At 45.4% G+C, this 21,325-nt stretch overlaps 1 protein-coding gene across 3 annotated transcripts in view; it reads right to left on the bottom strand.

Annotated features, from left to right (window-relative positions):
- Window positions 1-2,615: 2,615 nt before the first annotated feature.
- LOC125751464 (protein MTSS 2-like) overlaps window positions 2,616-21,325 on the bottom strand; it is a 42,247-nt gene continuing 23,537 nt past the window's right edge. Inside the window, exons 4-15 of one of the 3 annotated variants that reach the window (XM_049030295.1) lie at window positions 17,736-17,820; window positions 15,516-15,607; window positions 15,340-15,414; window positions 12,979-13,136; window positions 12,317-12,424; window positions 10,982-11,079; window positions 10,573-10,705; window positions 10,073-10,147; window positions 8,380-8,529; window positions 7,727-7,900; window positions 7,291-7,456; window positions 2,616-7,211 (exon numbers count right to left, since the gene is read on the bottom strand). In XM_049030295.1, the coding sequence (XP_048886252.1) occupies window positions 6,466-7,211; window positions 7,291-7,456; window positions 7,727-7,900; window positions 8,380-8,529; window positions 10,073-10,147; window positions 10,573-10,705; window positions 10,982-11,079; window positions 12,317-12,424; window positions 12,979-13,136; window positions 15,340-15,414; window positions 15,516-15,607; window positions 17,736-17,820 (2,060 nt within the window). In that variant the 3' untranslated portion in view covers window positions 2,616-6,465. The remainder of the gene's footprint in view (window positions 7,212-7,290; window positions 7,457-7,726; window positions 7,901-8,379; window positions 8,530-10,072; window positions 10,148-10,572; window positions 10,706-10,981; window positions 11,080-12,316; window positions 12,425-12,978; window positions 13,137-15,339; window positions 15,415-15,515; window positions 15,608-17,735; window positions 17,821-21,325) is intronic. The other 2 variants (XM_049030298.1, XM_049030297.1) reach the window with 2 other exon arrangements.

The raw sequence follows: 21,325 nt of genomic DNA on the forward strand, positions 1-21,325 counted from the left end.
CCCAGACCGGCCTGTTTTTCTCTATGGATTTTTCATGAATGTTATTGTTCATGTCCACACACAAAACAGCATTTAGACCAGCAACTTGGCTTCCTGCGTTGCACTAGTCTGAAACAATATCTTTGGTCGACGTGCACAGTTGCACAATTCTCTGCCATTGCTGGTCGTGAGAGGTGAGTCGCCTTCCCAATTCAAAGGATCGAACTAAACACATCGCAAGTTTGATTGATTAGCTCATTTTGTAGCCTACTTATTCAGAATTCATGAATTGGAATTTGAACTGAATTGGCTACAGGATTCAGTGTTTATGTTGATATGCTGTGTGATTTATATTGAAATGTTAAGCTGTATTGTTACAGCTGCACTTATACTATGTATATGAATTTCTGTCACATCATTTTTACTGCAACTCATATTCAAAGTTCTGCTCTGTGTTTTCAACTAATTTTAGTGAACTTTAGTATCAAGGTGCACAAGGTGAATGGAGCACTATCCTGTTATGTACTCAAATTGCAGGTATTACAACAACAAGATCCATTTACGCTCATTTATAGTCAGCATTATAGATTTATATTGCAATATTGGCTTCTTATTGTATCTTCAGCCTTATTATTTCTGTCCAAAAATGCGTGTCAACGTGCATTTGTCATCTATTTTGACCCAATCTCCATGTCTCTGTGACAGGACAGCAGGCTAAGGTTCAAATAAAGATCAGAGTTGAAAATAACGATTGGGTAGGAGCATTCGTAAATTTACTAACAAGATTGCAAACTGCTTTGGTTACAAATGGTTTCAGGGAACGCTAGCTAATTAACGATCGACCGATGACCCCTAGTCTGGGGGAACAACAGGATGCACTTTAAATATTATAATGATTCTGTCCACTTTGTGATAAAGAAAGCTGCTAGCAAACAGCGGCTAACAGCATGAAGCTGTAAGCTAACGTCAACACAAGGCCCAGAAGTAGCCCTGCTGTAAGCCTTTTGAGTTGGGCGATTAATCTGAACTACACCAGCTGCATTCACAGGGCACACTGTAGGATAACCAATGTAAATATTATAGAGAGTGGAATCACTGTCGCACCTTTGACATGGGCACTCAGCCGGTATGACATCAGGAAATCAGCGTCTGAGGATTGAAGCGAGAACGTCTCGCTTTCATCTGGTAGAAATGAGAAACACAAATAAAAATGAATGTGACGCACAGAATGGTCAATGGAGTTACCCCTCGGGGAAAAAAAAACGCACTTGCTTTAAGAGGTATTCCAATTGTATCCTCGGAAACGCAATTGCATTCAGAAGCCGTGTGATATTACGCACCCTGAAAATAAAAGACCCAGAAATCGGCCCACTGAGGCCGACACCCAATACACTGCCTGGTATAGAACTTTCAGATTAATTAAGGTCTCTTTCATTTTAATTAAATATTCCTTTGTCTGGTTTAAACACTAGCTGGGGAAATAACTTGAGCAAACAAAAGGCAGCATTTTCCATCGAGTGTGTGCTGGCAGTCATGGTATTACCAGCCACTGTGGGGAATGTAAGACAGATGGCACACCCTCCGGGCACCGCCAGGCTGTGGGTTCAAGTCCCACGGGGTAATTCCATAGGACCTGTCTGGAGAATGCAGTACATGCTAATGAAGGCTAGTGTGAGGGCGGCATTATTGAAACTCTTGTCAAAGCTGCTGGGCAGTGACAAAAAGGGACGAATGTCAGTGCGCCCTTGCGGAATTCTTCTTGATTGTTCTCTTCCAAGGGCTTGAAAAAAGCCAGCCTACAAACGGCCACTTTCATTCCCACACCGATGGGAGAGCCGGTACCTGTTGTTGTCTTGACTGCTGTTATATACTTTCACCACACGCACAGGTCCAAGGAGACGAGAGGCCACACAGACAAATCCTGCAAATGACTGGAAACAGAGCAGACTCTGAAGTTTGCTTTGGCTGGTTCTCGAGTAAAGGGCGCCCCCTGCAGGCTAGTCTATCACTAAATCTGCTGGGAAGAAGGTTGATGACATGGGATCGCGCTTTTTCTCTTGAGAGAATAATCTCCCTCAAGCCACATGTTTGTTGCTATGACATTCAGTCGTCTAAACGATGACTCCAACTGCAGCATATTGTCTTATTTCTGTGCTCAAACCAGCAAGTCTTGCAGCATCCAGTCATCAGATTCCCTCTCTACCTCAAAACCCATCTCTTCAAGGAATACCTCTGCTAGCCTGATACCACTCCATATTTCTAGAATGTTCTTAGTTTAGCACTTTCTGCTGATTTGAATTGTAGTTTTATAAGATTCTTGCTCTGTCTGGTAGATGTGTAGCTTCTACTCTAACGCTGCTCACACGTATACCTGGGCATTCGCTGGAAGCTCCGCCTAGCTGCACCAACGCCTCCTCAGCCGTATGTATGTAATGTGCTATTTGCCTCACTTGTACATTGCTTTGGACAATAAATAAAATTCATATAAATGTAAAGCAGTGTTTTTATGCACAAATGACTGTGTGTGGGTCTACTGACATATTGATGTACACAAATTCATAAACGGATGAAGAAACTTACAAACAAAAATCAGTGCTTACTTGACTTGACACTTGAATACATCTGGCTCACATAACTGAATTTAAGTACAACTTTTATTAATACTGGATCCATCACAGTGCATTTTGTTACGTTAGCAGTGACTAAAGTTAACAAATCAAGAGGGTAAATATTACAAAAAAGACAAATGTATAATTAAAAGAACACAATAAATTAAAAAGAGGAAGAGAGAAAAGGGAGAAGACAGTGTGTCACGGGGATCTGCAGTGTTACTGGACTTCACTGGAAGGAGAGGTTTCGTACAAAAACAACAAACACATCATATATTTCCACAATAATAAGAAAAAACATTTTTTTTAACTGTGGCAAAGGTCAAGTTCAGAGACTCTGTGTTTTTAGTTCCTTGGGGTCAGTGAAAGGAGTGACAGAGGAGATGGTGTGACGGGGTCAGAGGTGACGCTGTACTACAGGAGGCTGGAGATGCGAGCGGCAGGTGTGCGGTTTTTACGGCGCCCGTCTGGCCACTTACCGACGAAGAGCTCCCTCGACAGGCGGGGCTGATGTCAGCCCTGCATCCAGGGAGGCAGCTTGAGCTTTTGAAACCACACTTATATTCATCCATTTAACCCGAGCTTTTATCTTGCAGTTTTTTTTTCCCTCATATGCACTGCAGGATTACTTCAACAGACGGGGCTGGCATAAAGTGACTGACCGGGGGATGCAAAAGTGATGGTCCTTTCTGCTAACCCGAGACTCGATTTGTGCGTATGGGGGGGCGGCGGCGGGGGGCTTCATTGTGTGGTGTTACGTGACAGCAGAGTGTCTCTCTGGAGCACGAGCAGCAAACACCGGTGGGCATGAAAACACAACGAGCCTTGGAAAAGCCCACAGCTGTACGTCGAGCTCTCGTCCCGAGCCGTATGGCCCACCTCAATCTCTCAGAGTAACAAATGGCTCTGGAAGGCTGAGAGAAATTACAGAGGTGCCTTCAAGCCATCCAGCGGCTGGACTCTCTATCAATCGAACATCAGCAAGACAGAAATAAGGGCAGAACAATACAGGACCTAACAACATCCATGCGTGTAACAATGGCGGGGGAGTTCCTTAACAGCACACAGGAAGGATGCTCAGTGTAGAATCATGTGCTGAGTCTCATTAGTGGAAGCTTCCCTCAACCCGAAAACTGTCTCTCGGTCCCAGATCAACGCACAACACGAAAAATGGGAAACATTCCACCAGCGGCGCTTAGGAGAAGGGTTAGATGCTCCTTTTGGCCCCCAAGAACAGCCTGGAACTGGACCACACTTACAGGGAACCTTTTAAGCTGTGCACACCATCCTGCTCTGAGGAAGGTGACCAGATTGGGCGAAAGTGCTGGGTAATTTTTTTCCAAGTTCCACCTGAGCCTTCAGCAGAATGTTCCTCCAGCACAGAATCACCACTTAGGAACTTGAGCATTTGTATGTACTTCCGAAACCAGGCTTACTCGACTTCAGAAGCATGTGTGTGAGGGGAAGTGACCTCCAACCTAGGTCAACGTATGCGATGGTGCTCCAGACTGAGGGTGAGAACCAAACCAGAAGCAGGTCCGAAAGACAACTCCACACCCAACACCCTCTGAGCTTCCAAGACGACGCGTCTCTTTAAACAACGGCAACACACAAAAAAAAAGTCTGACGGTCAACATTCAGACAACATGACAAACTAGATATACCGAGATTTGCCAAATTCGATTTGATGATGATGTCGTATTTTTAATCAGCTAAAAATACAATACGTCCCGCACGCCCATCACCCTGTGGACTTGACTTTTGCCTTTGTTTTTTTTTCCCAGTACATCTAGACAGTAGAATTAGTGTCAAACACTGTTTTTTATTATTTCTGCAATGCGACTTTTACAATTAGTGTTCACCTTCTGATATATTTATATATATGTTTATTTACATACAAAGTTATGATCTGTGCTTCAGTGCAGCTATGGAGGATCACCAGCTGCCTGCCAGTCCCCACAAATCCATGTGGGGTCGCTGCTGATCCACTGCCCCGCCCCTTTGGTCAAACCTGCCTCCTCCACACCGCTGTGCTCCTTCACAGTGTGGGAACAATGCTTGCTCCAGTACAGTACAAAAGGAAACATTTGGGGGAAAATTGCAATAAAGTTGTCGCTGAATGCGGCTACAAGTGTCTTCAAGAACAGGGTGTACTATTTGCCTGGAATAAATAAACGGTGTTGTGTGTCTATGTAAAATATGTACATGCCAGTGGTCATCATGCTCAGGCGAGCGGTTTGCAGTCACGCAGGAAGTCCCTCCTCCTGGCGCTTTTATTTCACTTCCTGTCATTTCTGACTTTGTCTTGACACATTATTCCAACACGTTTCCACCAGACACCTCTAAATGAAACATGAGGACCAGAATGTCCCATTTCATATGCTAGGAGTTTTTTTCCCCACCCTTTAACTATATGACACCTTTAAATAAGGCTGACATGAATCCAGGCATATGGTGTGCTCTAGTTTCTTCCCTCACATTGAGTGAAACAGTTGTCAATGTCAAAAGAAAGAAGAGAAGATGTTTCGCCATTAATAGATTTGTTAATTTAGCCTCCGGACATTTGCTTTTCACTAAAGATTAAACGTCATCAAAATCTGTTACAAGTATATTTTTGCACGCTACCTAGACTTTATTCCATAACTAGATTTCATGTACAGCTGCTGTTACTTCGCTCGAGTGAGTGTGCGCGCGAAAACCTCCCTCATCTGCTCTCCGCTAACTACCTGAGCCTCCACCGCACATGCGCAGCAGGATTTCCCAGCACACAACATTCCCACGTGAAACCAGCAAGTCTGAGCAAGTCTTCATCTAAACCGCACGAGTCAACAACATACATACATCAGTCTGTTCCCTTGTGAATCTTCTTTCTGCGCCAAAAAATAAATAAATCCACATCATAATATCCTGCGAACTCCATTGGCTCCTGTCCGTTTCACCTCGTTTTGCCTTAATCCTTCACATTAACGTGTGAGATTACGCGCGCTTCGTTGTATTGCCGTGGCAGTGAATGTCAGAGTGTGACCACAGTGACATCTAGTGCTCAGCCAGGGAATTTACCAAAGTGCCAAAGTTATGAGACGCGGTACAGAGTTTAAAACTGTTTGCCTGATGACCGCCTGAAGTTACAAACGAAAGAAAACTTATACACTAATAAAACCTATACAGTAATAAAAATCTATTCTTTAAATTTTATCTTCCCACCCAAACAGCACATTTATTGCTTGATTTCATACTGAAATGTTCACTAAGTCTTCTAAAAATACACTTATATGCCTGGCATATTTTTAAATCATCTTTTCGTGAAATTGTGACACAGTATCAGTCCCTTTACACAGCCTGGAAATCTAAGCAGTGGAATGCAAGGCAAACCCTTACCACTCCCGCCCCGCCAAAGAAAAAATAGACTAATCCTGGCAGCAGAGAGCTCCCCCTTGAGGCCACCAGCTGACCTGCAGCAGTGCCCTCAGCCTGCAACACCCGATCCTCCCTCCAGGAACCCGCACATAGCATAGAGCACAGAGAGAGAGGCGGGGTGAAGGTGGCCACGCCCCCACACCGGAAAGTCTCTGAAATGAAAACAGTAGGGGGAGAGAGGCAGTTCAGCGCTACATTTTCACCCAAATCCTCTATCGAACTCTCCATGGCCTGCAAACTGTGCCCCCTCCCCCGCCCCAGAGTTGGGGCAAGAGGGGTGGGCCACCTGTCCACACTGCAACCTGCCAACTTGCAGTCTCCCACGTCTGATGTGGTGTTGATGATTAAAACATGCGTCCATACATACAAAAATTACAGGGATGGGGCTGTTTGTGGCTGTATAGTCTAGTTACTGATTATTTACTGACTTTAATGGACTTGTGTATTCTGCTGAGGACTGTCACAAAATCCTAGGTGCTGACCGATCATTGGAGATGGTCTTGCGGAGTCGGACCCCCCTCCGAATGGAAACCAGCATGTCCTCCCCCCCTGGTGGCTGGGGGTCCTGAGCGGGCACAGGGCGGGGCGGGGGCTCATCGGGCTGCGAGGGGAAGGGGAACTGCCCCTCACCCAGAGCATGGGCGCTGGCCACTAGCTCGCCGATCTGCTCCACCAGGCTGTGCCGGTTGGCGGCCAGCAACTGGTCTTCCTCAGCCGGCTGGGCGTAGACGCTCATCTCACCAGAGCCCCATGCTGTGTTGGGCAGGCTCAGACGCTTTGGCGAGGCCTTGGTGTAGTCCGGTGTGCCGGGGGAGGCGTCTTCGGAGTAATAGACGCACTCCTCGCTGCCCGCCCGAGCCGGCGGCCCAGCGTAACCCGGAGAGTCCGGCACTGTGGGCGTCCTTACTGGTACCATGGGTGGTCGGATAGGGATGGGGCCCGTGTTGGACAGGGTGCGCCGCACACTGGGTTTCGTGGAGGGCGTCCGCCGGATGGTGGCGGTCCCCGGGGTCCCCACGCCCCCTCCGCCCTGGCCACCCCCCGCAGTGGGCAGACCAGCAGTGCTGGCCGGCCGCTTGGTCTGGATCATGCGGCGGTAGTTCTGGGCAATGTTGCTGTGCCGAGGGATGGTGGAGGACTTGTCGAAGTCGGCCTGCACCTCGCCGTCTGCGTCACCATTCACAGAGTAGCAGTCGTAGTCGGACACTGCGGGGTGGGGGGGGAGGGGTGGTTACCTCACCTTTACAGGGGCACAGCAGGAGGGAATTGGGGTAGGCTGGGTTACCTTGGGAAGGGATGGTGTCCTCAGAGCAGGATGGCGTGGTGGTCTGTGTGCTGTAGCCGCTGGAGAACTGCAGAGAGTCACGGCTGGTCTTCTGCTGGTCCATGCTGAGGCCGCGAGTCAAAACCATGGCCAGGTCACTGGCAGCTGGAGAAACTTCCTCTCCATGCTGACGCACATGTAAGGGGTGGGGGAGAGATTAACACTGACTGAACACAGAGCCCAAACAGCCCAAGGGTCTGAACCAAGCCTTGAAACTACAACACTTTACAATATTTTGACATTTAAGTTCGTATATTTTTTGATTCTCCATATGCAATGCAGTGGTAGTATTACAAATTACCCGCTACATACCAAATATCCCTGTCGCAATACTTCCTAAATACAGAGTGCTACACTGCAGCAGATGGTGCGACGATTCGCTGGCTGAGGGTGTCACCTTGGCAGCGATGGAAGCCGGGGTCATCCTGTGCCTGTGAGAATCATCCGGATGTATCCCAGCATACCCCTGGGCACCAGAGGGGGCTTCCTGCTCTCTGAGTCGCTCCAAAGGATCCTTCTTCCGCTGTAACGCAGTGACCATTGGCTGCTCGTAGGAGACTTTTGACCAATCCTGAAGATGGGGGCGTAGTTACTGAGAGCCAGCAGAGAGTTTGTGGCTTTAGGCCGAGGACTTATCCAGCAGATTAAGTGCCTTCCCAAGAAGCAGTTTCAGTCGGATCCTACTGAGGGATCCATACCAGATGGCCGTCCCGCCAAAGCCTCGCGTCAGCCATGTTGGGAATATGGAACAGGGCACAGCTTACCTGTGGCACCACTGATATCCTGCTCCGCTCAACAAACTTCTCAGCGAGAAACTCAGTTTACAAGGCTTAATGCAAGCAGAAGACCAGGACTGCTAGTCAAGGAGCTTAGCAATGAAGAATGAATGAATTAAGCATGAAATGAACAGAATCAGACGAATAATATAAGCAAAGCATTTCTCAGGGACGGGAGGCAAAATTAAGCGCAGACAAAAAGCCCAAGACCACCCATCCAAAAAGAAGACAAAATAAAGCAAAGCTGCAAAGAAAAATGCCAATGAAAACAAACCTTCCAGCAAGGAACCTTGGATGTGGGAGAGGAGGTGTTGGATCCAGGGGAGCGTTTATAGGGTGGGGACGCAGGAAGTATGACAGAGAGAGGCCGGGCGGAGCCAGTGTGAGAGAGAGTAGGGCGGAAGGTAGCGAAGGACGAGCCACACTGCGAAATGAGAGACAAGATCATCAAGCGTGGTCTTAGCTGCACAGTGAGCCTTGGGCCTGCCCGTAATCACTGATCTGGGATCAGTGGGGATTGGACCCCTAAGTGAAATGAGTGATAACACTGATCCAGGCTCAGTTGCTAAAGGCACAACATACGCTGACCCCGAGGCGGGAGGGCCATGATGATGGGTGCGTCGATAAAGACTTTGGGGCCAGATGCTAAAGATGGCACAACTCAATACAGTGAATCTGCTGACCTCCGCTTATACTCCCCATCTGAGATACAGGCCTTATATATAAAATGGCTCCCAATTACAGCAGTAATGTGGTGACTGATCTCCAAAAATCCCATCTGGATTGTTCCGTACAAATTAAATTTGCTCTTCAGACTCCAAGTTGAACTCACATATGACACCAATATATCTATTAACTCTGGCGGAGGAACTTTTTAAAGGAAATTCAGGTATGTAGTGGTGTTTTGTACCTTTAATTGAGTGACAGTATATTATATAAGGCATGTTGTTTTATTGGATGTACCAAGAATAGAAATATAAATTGCTTTGTGATCATGTTTCAGGGTGTGGCACAGTGAGAGTAGATACCTTCATGTACGTATCTGATGTGCACGAGCCACAGGTCCGTTTACATATTGATATATGATGTGTATAAGCCACAGGTGTATTTATGTCCTTATATGTGATATGTATAAGCCACAGGTGTGTTTATGTCCTTATATATGATGTGTATAAGCCACAGGTGTGTTTATGTCCTTATATATGATGTGTATAAGCCACAGGTGTGTTTATGTCCTTATATATGATGTGTATAAGCCACAGGTGTGTGTTATGTCCTTATATATGATGTGTATAAGCCACAGGTGTATTTATGTCCTTATATGTGATATGTATAAGCCACAGGTGTGTTTATGTCCTTATGTATGATGCGTAAAAGTCACAGGTGTGTTTATGTCCTTATATATGATGTGTATAAGCCACAGGTGTGCGTTATGTCCTTATATATGATGTGTATAAGCCACAGATGTGTTTAAGTCCTTATATATGATGTGTATAAGCCACAGGTGTGTTTATGTCCTTATATATAATTTGTATAAGCCACAGGTGTGTTTATGTCCTTATATGTGATATGTATAAGCCACAGGTGTGTTTATGTCCTTATATATGATGCGTAAAAGTCACAGGTGTGTTTATGTCCTTATATATGATGTGTATAAGCCACAGGTGTGTTTATGTCCTTATATATGATGTGTATAAGCCACAGGTGTGTTTATGTAGTTATATACAATTTTAGACTGAGGAGCAGAGGGATAAATCAGGGATAAATGTGTCTGTGTCCCAAACATCATGGAGGGCACTGCATGTACTTATGTATGATGTGTAAGAACCACAGGTGCCTTAATATATTTTTATACGATGTGCACGAGCCACAGCTAAGTTTATGTATTTATATATGACGTGTACAAGCCAGAAGTGCATTTGTGTACTTGTATATGATGTGTAATCACGTGTGCTCCCATAAGTTACCGAGGTCGGGGAGCTGCACTCGCTGACAGACTGACAGGTCTCCGATGCCTCTGATGATGCAGAACTTGAAGACTTCTACAGAAATGGAGGAAAAGACAAAGAGAGGTGGGGTCACAAAAATATATGACGGATGGAGAGGGGATAAAGGCAGCATAGGTGGGGTGGGGCACAGAAAGGCAGAATCAGAGGCTATATATGCACAGCCTACTCTGGAGCTACAGGTGTAGTAAACAGTCATGCTTGAAACAGGGCTCAGGTACCCATTCCTAATTACAGACAGATGCATGTTGTGCATGTAGGGTCCCTACAGAGGGTGCATGTTGTGCATGTAGGGTCCCTACAGAGGGTGCATGTTGTACATGCTGATGAGCTGTGCCTGCTATGCTGTGAACCCACATTACACCCCGCCTCATTCGTCGTCCCCCCTTTATTCACCATCCAACACAGAAAGAGGAAATTTGAGTTCAACAGAAATCAGAGACCGGGACCATGGTCCCTACCTGGCTGGTGATGTCTGAGGGCATGGGTGATGGCGGCTTGGAGTAGACATTGGTGTCCTGTGAGATGAAGCCTGAGTCATGAGAAGACACACTGCTGAGACGGTGGGCTCCCCCTGGTGGCGGCTGGGCCAGACTGCAGTTAGCGACGGGAGATAAGTCAGTTAGCTGGCATACAAGGGTGTTACAGTGGATACTGATTATCCTGCTATGTGTTACAGGCAGGAGCGGATAATCCGATGGAAGATGGATGGACACCTAGAGGATACAAGGATATATGCAACTGAAGGAAGAATGAAAATGATATGAGTGAGAGATATCAGAGTGTTAGATACAAATAAACCACACCAAATACACATGGTGAAGGTCATATCTTCTGGCTGAGTGGCACCAACCCCCCACCCCCCCTTACCTGCACATGCTACTCTTCCTGGAGCCAGAGCTGCTGGGGGAGGATGGGGGTGTCTGGTAGGACCAGCTGTAGTCGGAGCCCCGCAGGTCCTTAATCACCTGGAAAAGTACAGCCAATCAGAGGCCTTCATACAACAGGCATCACAGAATTCAACATGCAAGAACTAGCCATTGTGATTGAGGAAAATCTGAAAATAGGTTAACAGGAAACAGGTGAGGAGGCCAAAGAATGAGGAGAATTAGGACAGTGGTGCTTAGGGATTAAAAAGCCAGACGTGGTATTAGGGTTCTGCTACAACGCGTGATCTCATACCGAGAACCTGTTCTAATGTCACAGATATATTACCCAAGTCCAATATAACACGCAACTGCATTTTTATCTGCATGATATTCAGTTGGAGAGACAAGCACTACGCCAACTACAACACGATATAGTCTTAGCAAGAAGCACTAGTTGCTATCCAAGTGAACAATAGTGATGGTCCGAATCACGAAGGAATCGTTCTTTTTAACCAGTTCTCTTCAGTGAATCGGTCAAAGCGGTTTTCAAATCTAGGAAAATGTAACTTTTGGTACATCCACGCATTATAATTATAAAATATTTGACAAATTATTATATAAAAACACACAGCAACCTTTCTTAATTCACTTACATCTGTTTCTGTAGACTATCTGCAGCCATGCAGCCTTCAGAGTCCCTCCGTAATTCCTTGTATCACCACAAAATGAGTCTTATGGGTGTATTTCTACCAGTGTGACTTAAGATTCATTTCGTAGTGATGAGTTACATTTGTACTCATGCCTGACTGCATGACGACTGTGACTCACTGTCACCAACAGTCAGCGATCGACAAGTTACTGAGTTCTGATGAGAGTCATAAGATCCATATGAGATGTTTATGATATAATATATTAATGTATTACTATTATTATTTCTTATTTAAAATGCATATAATTATATTACGGGCCACTGGAATCGCTGTTCTTTTCTTCATTAATTCGTTTTGTTCGGCTTAAGCTTTGGAGTTACATTCCCCTAATCCTTTGTTTCCATTCAATATGTGCATTTTAGCAGGTGATTTTAGTGAATGCATGGCTTTTCAGAAACGCATGAGTTGCAGTAGAGCAGGACTGACTGTAGTATAATATAACCATAATTAACAAAAATGACTTTGAAGAAATGGTTTTGCTATGTAAATATAGTTTTAAAAAATATGAACAGAAATTATTAAAGCTCTAACAAGAATGAACTATTCCAGGCAGAATAAACCACTGTGTATTTCAGTTTTTGCACTCTCCTGTAGGAGGTGTAGGGCAGGGGTGGGTGGGCTGGCACCTGTTCGCTGGCAGGGGGGAGTTTGTGGGGGTCTGTGGTCAGCATGGTCAGGTCGTCAATAATGCCCTGAAGATGCGTGATCTCCCCCAGCATGGCGATCTCTCCATTCTGACAAAAGCAGAAGAGGTCCTGCTAGACCACGGGAATCCAGGCAATACTCTCCCCTGACAGTCTTTGCATTGTTACTGTTTATTGCCATTTGTTATTTGTTACTGTTGATCATGGGCTACATGTCATTTTTACTATTCAAATGCATATTGTGGCACTGTAAATCTTTGTGATTAATATCTATCTATCTATCTATCTATCTATCTATCTATCCATCCATCCATCCATCATCCATCCATCTATCTATCTATCTATCTATCTATCTATCTATCCATCCATCCATCCATCCATCATCCATCCATCCATCATCCATCCATCCATCATCTATCTATCTATCTATCTATCTATCTATCTATCTATCTATCTATCTATCTATCTATCTATCATCTTCCACCAAATTCTAAACCACAACCACTTGCTGATATTCTTCATTTACCATTTTTATAAACCTTCTACTTTTCATAAAAGGCAAGTATTTCTAAGTCATAGTCTCCCTCCTCTGTCTCCCATAACACAATCTGTCCCCCTGGCCTGTCACCCACTGCCATTCTCACCACGACGGGCTGCAGGAAGCTGATGAAGGTGCAGAAGCGCCCCCTCTCCTCTACCAGGGCACGGCGCACCGCCTGCTTCTCCATCTCCTCCATTAGCAGGCACATGTCACTGACGTCCTGCATGGCGCTGTCCAGCTGGGGCTGCAGGTCCCCCCGTCCTGTTTTGTGGGGGGCAGGGTGGGCAGTACGAGGGTGGACAGAAGGATGGGGGGGCAGGAGCAGGGGATGTGAGAGAAGTGGGCAAGTCGAGGAGGTAGGAAGAAGGGGAAGAGGGTTTGACATATGGGAAGAGGAAGTAAAACCCAAGTAGAATGAGGGTGTAACATAGAGAGAGTAAGGGGCGGGGCATAGAGGAAAGGAAGGATGACTGACATCGATAAGCATCGAATGAGATGCACCAACACATTCATATACACATGATGGAAAGGAGGAGAGAGATGGGCTAGAGCCCAGCGTCAATGTCAGGGCCCGAGGGAAGTCGCTAATTGCTAATCGCTAATTGCTAACCATACACGACAAACACAGGAGAGTGACGAAAGGTGGCCGATTCCCCGGCAGGAAGCCAGCGATGTCAGCTCTGGAAATGCTGTCTGCAGGTGATCTAACCCTAATCAGAGAAGTGTGAGGAAAGATCAGGGGTAAAGTGAGCAAGACAGCAGCATGACAATAAGTGGGCCATCCACCCAGGGACCTGGGAAGCCACACATCAAGCAGCTTAACCAGGACGGTGTGGATGTCCAGGGAATCGCAGGGTGCGAAAGGCCGCCGGATATAGGACGTTCCTCACATGGGCATGCGTTACGATTAATGACAGTATTTTTACCCAGCTGCTGAAATATTTTTTGCAGTAGTTAGCGTGAATGATCATTTGCGTATCAGCTATTAAAAAAATAAAATAGTCTATAGAGGTGATTCTGAGTAATATGGCACAGTGTCCAGTTGCGTCCCCTATAGATGGGGGACTGTGTGTTTCTGCATTCTGCTACACAGATATATGCACATACTCCCCCTAGTGGTCGACTGTCATATACATTCTCTACTGCTACGCCACCCTCGCAATTGGGCCTGGTCACAGACCATGTGACCCGAGAGTGACTGTTTCCCAGCCGGAGGAGTGCCGCTTACACTCTCGTGAAAACAAAGGGTGTGAAAGTGAAACGCAGAACAAATGTGCGAAGAGGATTAGCAACAGGGTCGTGGAGCGACAGACGTACCCATGAGCTCTACAAAGGGGGAATTAGCCAGACAGAGGGGCAGAAAAGACAGAGGGCAGGGTTGAGGGTGGGGGTGACGTGGAGGGGGGGTTGGCAAAGGTGACGAAGAGAATGTGAGAAAGAAGAGCTCAGCGTTAGGATTAGTACAGAGAGATCAGTCCTTGGCCAAACACTTAAGGAACGTTAGTGCAAAACAGCTATTAAATCAAACCAAAACGGCATCCAACACAGAGAAGAGCCTCAGACTGGGTGAGGAAGTCACTGTCTTTGTGAGAGCAGGTCTTCATGTGAAGCAGGGGATTCTGGGATATCAGTCTGACGGTAAAAAACCTGACAATCTGTCCAAATACCTTTCTCTGCAATACATTACAGTCTTGCTGCACAAATGTATGAATGTTTGTCTTACAAGAAGGCGATATTCAGGTGCATTCAAGGAAAGAATCCTTTGAGCAATGTAACAGCATGAAGAGCATCTTATTAAATGGCCACTAGAGGGAACTATTGTATCACACCCGATTCTTCAAAGCAGGGGTTCAAAATAGGCTAGATTTGGGCTGCAACACACCTTCATTCAGACTAAACAAATGACACAAATTCCAAGACAGGAAATAAATTATTACATATATTTTATGGATTTATATTACAAAAAGCAATCTAGATTTTTGAAAAATATGCACACCACTAAGAACAAATGCTTAAATGTAGAAAAATAGCTAGAGAATTATTTTTTTAAATATATTTGCTTCAGCACAGAGCTGTCCTTGGATTTGAATAAAACGTTAGCTAAGTGCTACATCCATGGCCTACAGAACAATGAAAATCATTTTTCAACCTTAGAAGAAACTAGTCATGGTGACCTTGGGAAATCAGCCTCTAAACCTGCAGCTCCATCGATCTAAATTCACTTCTCAACTGCATTTCAGAAAAATAACGGAATGACTCTGAAATGCTTTTCTTTTCTTCAGTGCCCCAAGGATACTGTGGTTTTTCCACAAGGAAACAATATTTACTGAGGTTATTAAAGACACAGGAATGTTCATTTTTCTGAACCGGCCCCACTACAAGCTACAAACATTAACTCTAAGCTGTTGGGGCTTCCCGATACAATATCAGCAGCTGGCCAGACAGATAGTTTCATCGAAAGTACCTCTCTTGGCCTTCTTCTGGAGCTTCAAGGTGTCTGAGGACTTCTTCTTGATCTCATGCCGAGATCGCTTGTACTCTAAACAGATGATATGGGCATATCAGGGCAAAGACAAACCAAATAAATGGACATTGAATGCTACAGATGGACTGGAGTGGGCGGGGCGCTCATTCTCACACCTTTGGCGTGGTCCTTGTCCAGCTGGTTGGCAGTTTTCTTCCAATCTTCAATTCTCTCCTGAAGAGGTGCGATCAAGCTCTCCATCAAGGCACTGGGGAGAAAAGAGAAGTAGGCAATGAAAGGGATGGACACTGGTTGGTCACACCAATGAAAGGGATGGACACTGGTTGGTCACACCAATGAAAGGGATGGACACTAGTTGGCCAGGCCAGTGAAGGGGGTGGACACTGGTTGGTCACTGGAAGGATCAGTTAGGTATAAGCATGTTCTGCTGAAGGTCCTCCCACTAGGAGTCTTTAAGTGGAATGTGCAATTAAGATTACACCATAACCTCTGGGATTCTACCGAAGTTCCAGGAAGTTCTGATCGTGATCTGAAAATCCAGCCAAGCACACAGTTCAGAATAATGTAACAGTGCTCCGACTACCGTACAGTAAAATAGTGTTCAGCATGAAAATAAAACCACTGAATTGTGAACAGATGACGTTCTTATTTACTACACGAATGGCATTTTTTTTTCCAGGCTAAGAACACTAATTTTCTAAGATTTCTATTTTCCTGTCAGAGTCTTTTTTTCCCTACTTATGTTCCCAGTGATGGATTGGCATCTCGTCCAGGGTGTACTCCAGCCCAGCACCCTATGCTGTCTGGGACAGGCTCCGGGGTTCCCTGTAACCCTGAAGGGTTAGAATATGGATGGATGAATGGATGGATGGATGGATGTATGGATGGAAAAATAAAAAATATATAAAAATTTCCCATCTATCTACAGAGCGGCATCATCCATCTACAAGTTGTAATGACTCTAGCGCTTCAGTCTTTCACACAGGAATGTAAACACACCAGAGGAACTCTTTGACCGACTGTATCATTCTCTCTTTGGCTCGTTACTGGCCCCCTCTTTATGGAACTTTCCAGACAGACACTGGCCTTGGCTACATTTTAGCATCCCTGGGACCAATTCGAGTGGAGGAAGTCAAAGACTCCGTCCACCGCATTTAGTTTTCCTTCATTGTCATCAAATTTAGGGGGCACTCGTTCTCATTTTACACAAAATTATCATACTCGACACAAACAGCCCAACTGACAGAGGATTACACAGAAATGTACAGACAATTACACTGACACATAGAAACGAGTGAGTGAATACATATAGTATGTAGCTGGTAAACAGAGGTGGCGATTTCAGGTGCAGAGAGTACAAATCCAGACCTGAATACTGGGGTTCTCAGACTCAACGGTAATGTTATCAGCAGCCAGTGTGTTATGACTCAGTGCCTTTCAATTAAAATGTCCAGTTCCATTTTAGCTATGATATCGTACATATCAAACTACTGCTGTAAGGAAATAAGAAAAATACTTGGATCTTAAAGCTAAAAAGTGTACTGGATTTACACATGATCTAAGGACATACAAATTTCCAAGGGGTCCCACTGCTTTGGAATGTTCCAAACACATCCCTCCTTCCAAGATCTCCTGGAGTTTTCCGTTGGCGCTGCAGACTGCAGTTGTAAAACAGGCACTTTGCACGTCTTAAATTTGTCCTAAAACATTTGTACTTCCAAGGACACTAGAAAATATGGTCTTTCGATTTGCCATCTTTAGTACTGATAATACACAAGAGATGTTTGAGTTTTTTTCCAGTGAGCACAGTGTTAAGGGAACACATGTCATCGCGGTGAGGCTAAGACCACACGCACGTTCAGACCCAATGTCCGCTCTACTTCTCTGAACTAGTTCCTACTCTCATTGCACTCTATTCTGGGAACTCACTTTATTCATATGAATCCTATTTAGCAGGTAGAAAGTCCTTACGGACAACATTTATTACACTCACGCGTTGTTTTTGTTAACCCCATAATATCAGCCACAGTTCAGCCTGGACATCCATAAAACATGCAGAGATACTGTCTGATCCTGATCAGTTTTCAAAGGTGATATTTAAAGGCAGGTGTTGTTTTTCATTCAGTTATCTATCTAATGAAGGACAACAGGGTAAACCTCTTTGATTAAAAAATAATAAAAAAAAGAAGTTACTGCCAATCTGTGTCCTCAAAGTTCATTTCCGAAATTAATAAAAATGCGTATCTCACAGACACAGAATTCGCTTAGGAATACTTTGTGTCACACCCCATTATATACGGCTAGCATGCACCTTGTGATTTTCCTGTGAACAATAAGCGGGGGGGGGGGGGGGGGGGGGGGGAGATAGAGCGTACTTGGTGAAGTGACGAAGCTTGGCCTCGATGCTTCGGTGCCGCATGCACATCCGGGTCAGCGCTGATCCAATGTCCCTGGTGGCACCTGGGGAGATGAAAACCAGAGAGACATAAGGAAAACACAAGCAGGGAAAACTGCACTGGAATACAGTCTGACGACACCCGCCTGATACCTGCTATTCGCTGATCTGAACCTGCCGACCCCCCTCCCCAGCCACCCAAACACCCCCTGAGTCTGCCAGGCAGAGAAGCTGAAGAAATATTTATGGCTCAGTGAGCAGCGTTTGGATTAGATGTACACAGTCCTGCTTTCTGTCCAAATAAAGTTCCCAGGCAGGCCTGCAAAGGGGCCTTGTCTCTGTCTAACCTCGAAATGACTCCTGTTAACAGAGACACCCTATTTAGGAAATGGTAAGGACTTGAGAAAACAAGTGTCTTTTTGGAGCAGGCAATCATTCTACTCAGACACAAAGAGGAAGCCTATTGTATACTGCATTGTTTCATACCGAGAAGCCATTTGAGGTTGGACCAGCAGGGGGCAGTGTGAGGTCTCAACAGTTCCTGATTCACTTGAATATACTAAAACGTAAACCAGTAAGAAATCCACTTGTGTGGATGTGATTCAGTAAAAACAAAGGTGTCTTGAAAAACCTTAAATCATTTCTCTCCCAACATTTCCACAATCTTATACATAGCGGTAATGTCATTGATGTTTATTTCCTAGTTTTCATACCAGAATTATTTCCATTTCTTTCCCAAGACAAAGGAATAAAAGTATAATTTATAAGAGCAAGACTATGATTATAAAAATTCACAAGTTTCATTACTGCTTTTCATCATGTGACATCCACCAGCTGGCCAATATTCCTCTGTTCTTGTCGTAACTAATCAGTACATGTGCCAATGAGAGAGCATTGTGCTGCAAATTCACTGTTTAGGAGTCTCTCAGCTGTGTGTGTACATTCTTGGGGACTTAAACTATATGGCTGCTCGGGCCAAACAGTCAAACATTACCAGTAAGAGACAGGCGGTTTGGGGACCCCGCACCCCTGACCCCGGGGTGTGTTTACTGTCCCCCTCCCCCAATCTCCGGGCGCTCATGCCACGCCGGCTTATTGATTTTTCCCATGACACTCGGTGTGTAGGATGACCCGGGAAATTACTATTTTTACAGGGTAAAGAGGAGAGATAAAAGGATGAATAGGGGACAGAATGGAGAAAAAAATGAGGGAGAGAAAGAGGGGGGAAAGGAATGAATGTAGCAGAGAAAAGTAGCGAAATTCGTTACGTCATTACATACCAGCTCTCCTGTCCTGGCTTGTCCTCACACACTGACACTGCCTCCCAAATGTGACCCCCAGCAAGGCTACCGCTCCCCTCCCAAAGGTTAACAAGCCCCAATCCCCCCCCTCCCGCCAGACAGCCAGGCGAAGAAGCGAACAGGCTGTGAAGCGGCAGACGTTTTCCCCTCGTTTGTCAGGGGAAGCAGTGACTTCACTGGCATGTCACTGCAGCACGACCTGAACAGACGATTAACAGGAGCAGCGGTCAGTAACTCATCCAAATTCCCGGAGCTGGGAGTGTAAACACACAGATCCTCAGGGTGACACCCCAGGGGGAGTAAGGGAGCCAGTGAACGTGCAGTCACAACCATGTTACGAACATTAATGAAGGTGTTTATAACACACTCACAAACACAAATTCAAAATAATCCATTACGGGGTCCATTATGATGATGGCTTTGGAAACTGGCACTGGCTGGAAACATTTACACAGCGGCACTTAAAAACGTAGAAATGGCATTTAAACATTCCCCTGGCGGATACAAAGGCTCATCACTGCCCCAATCAAAAAAAAAACACGCATTGACATTCTGTGGAGTATCGGCTGAAGCACATTTCCCACTAACTTCTCACTAATCTTTTTGCTAGTTTGGCAGCCAGTGCTTCAGAAGACATAGGGAAAATGGAGACATTGAATAGAACAGAACAGAGTAGAATGCCTTTTATTGTCATTGCATGAATGTACAACAAAATTATGTGTGTCCCCTGAAACAGATTCAACACAGCACTAATATAGCTCTACATATTAAGCTACACACACATACAAAGTAAAATCATGAGTAATACAGGCCAGTAAACTTTTGTATTCTTCTAAATGCATATGCAAAAGGGTACTACTTAAGATTTTGGTGCAATGAATAGTTATTTAACCGAGTTCAGTTCTTTGATAGTGCTCGGGTAGAAGCTTCTTAGTTCCCTGGAAGTGCAGGTCCTCATAGGCCTGTAACAGCCTGGGTGAGATGGATCCCTGATGATACTCGTAGCGTCAAAGACATCGGGGTCTGTGAAGGTAACTGGGTGTTGGTCATTTTCTGTGCTGATTTGATCACTCCCTGGAAGGTCTTCCTAAGAACATAAGAAATGTACAAACGAGAGGAGGCCATTCGGCCCATCGAGCTCGTTTGGGGAGAACATAACTAATAGCTCAGAGTTGTTAAAATCTCATCTAGCTCTGATTTAAAGGAACCCAGGGTTTTAGCTTGCGCTACACTAGCAGGAAGACTATTCCATAATCTAACTACACGCTGTGTACAGAATTGCTTCCTCAAATTCGTTTTAAAGTGTTCTCCCGCTAATTTCCACTTATGGCCACGAGTTCTAGTATTTAAACTAATTTAAACTGTTAGGATCTTATATACCTGGATCATGTCCCCCCTTAGTCTCCTTTGCGTCTTCTTGTCAGCCACGGATTAGCTAGCATACGATAGCAGGATGCCGCTGGTCAGCACGCTTTCCACAGAGCAGCGATAGCAGGACAGCAGCAGCTGCTCGGACAGGTCAGCCTTCAGTAAGAGGTGCAGCCGCTTCAGTGCCTTCTTCACCAGAGAGGTTGTGTTGAAAGACCATGTGAGGCCCTGGAAGATGTACGTGCCGAGGAGTTTAAAGCAGGGCCCCCTCCCCACTATGTCACCTCTAGTATATAGAGGAGCAGGTTTCTCTTCCTGCTTCCTGTTGTTGATGCGGCACCATTCTGACAGTTTGCTGACCTCGTCCCTGTAGACTCACCATTGCATATCAGTCCTACCACAGTGGTGTCATCAGCAAACTTGATGATTTTATTTGTGCTCTGTGTTGGTACACAATGGTGGGTGTGCAGGGAATAATGCAGAGGGCTCAGTATGCAGCAGTTTGGTCACCATTTTACTGGGGATGATCGTGTCAAAGGCGGAGCTGAAGTCCACAAATACGCCCCCTGGTGTTCCAGGTGAGTCGGTACATTATGGAGAGCTGTACTGATGGCATCTTCTGTTGACCTGCTGGCTCTGTAGGTGAACTGCTGCTGGTCCAGGGTGCATCCACCCCCAACCTGTTTCTGGCAGCAAACTTCTCCCCCTTGTCGCACATTAGTAAATATGGAAACAAGGCATCACTTGGGATATTTAATAGCCCATATTAAGCTAAATCCCCACCATAAATATAAAGATCAAAGGCAGGGTGCCTCTTTAACACTAGAAAAGTGGGCAAATTCATGCTAAACCCCCCAGGACAGACGCATTGGCTCAGAGCTATCTGCAAACACCAGATATG

This window comes from Brienomyrus brachyistius, chromosome 11 (assembly GCF_023856365.1).
Source record: "Brienomyrus brachyistius isolate T26 chromosome 11, BBRACH_0.4, whole genome shotgun sequence".
NCBI lineage: Eukaryota > Metazoa > Chordata > Actinopteri > Osteoglossiformes > Mormyridae > Brienomyrus > Brienomyrus brachyistius.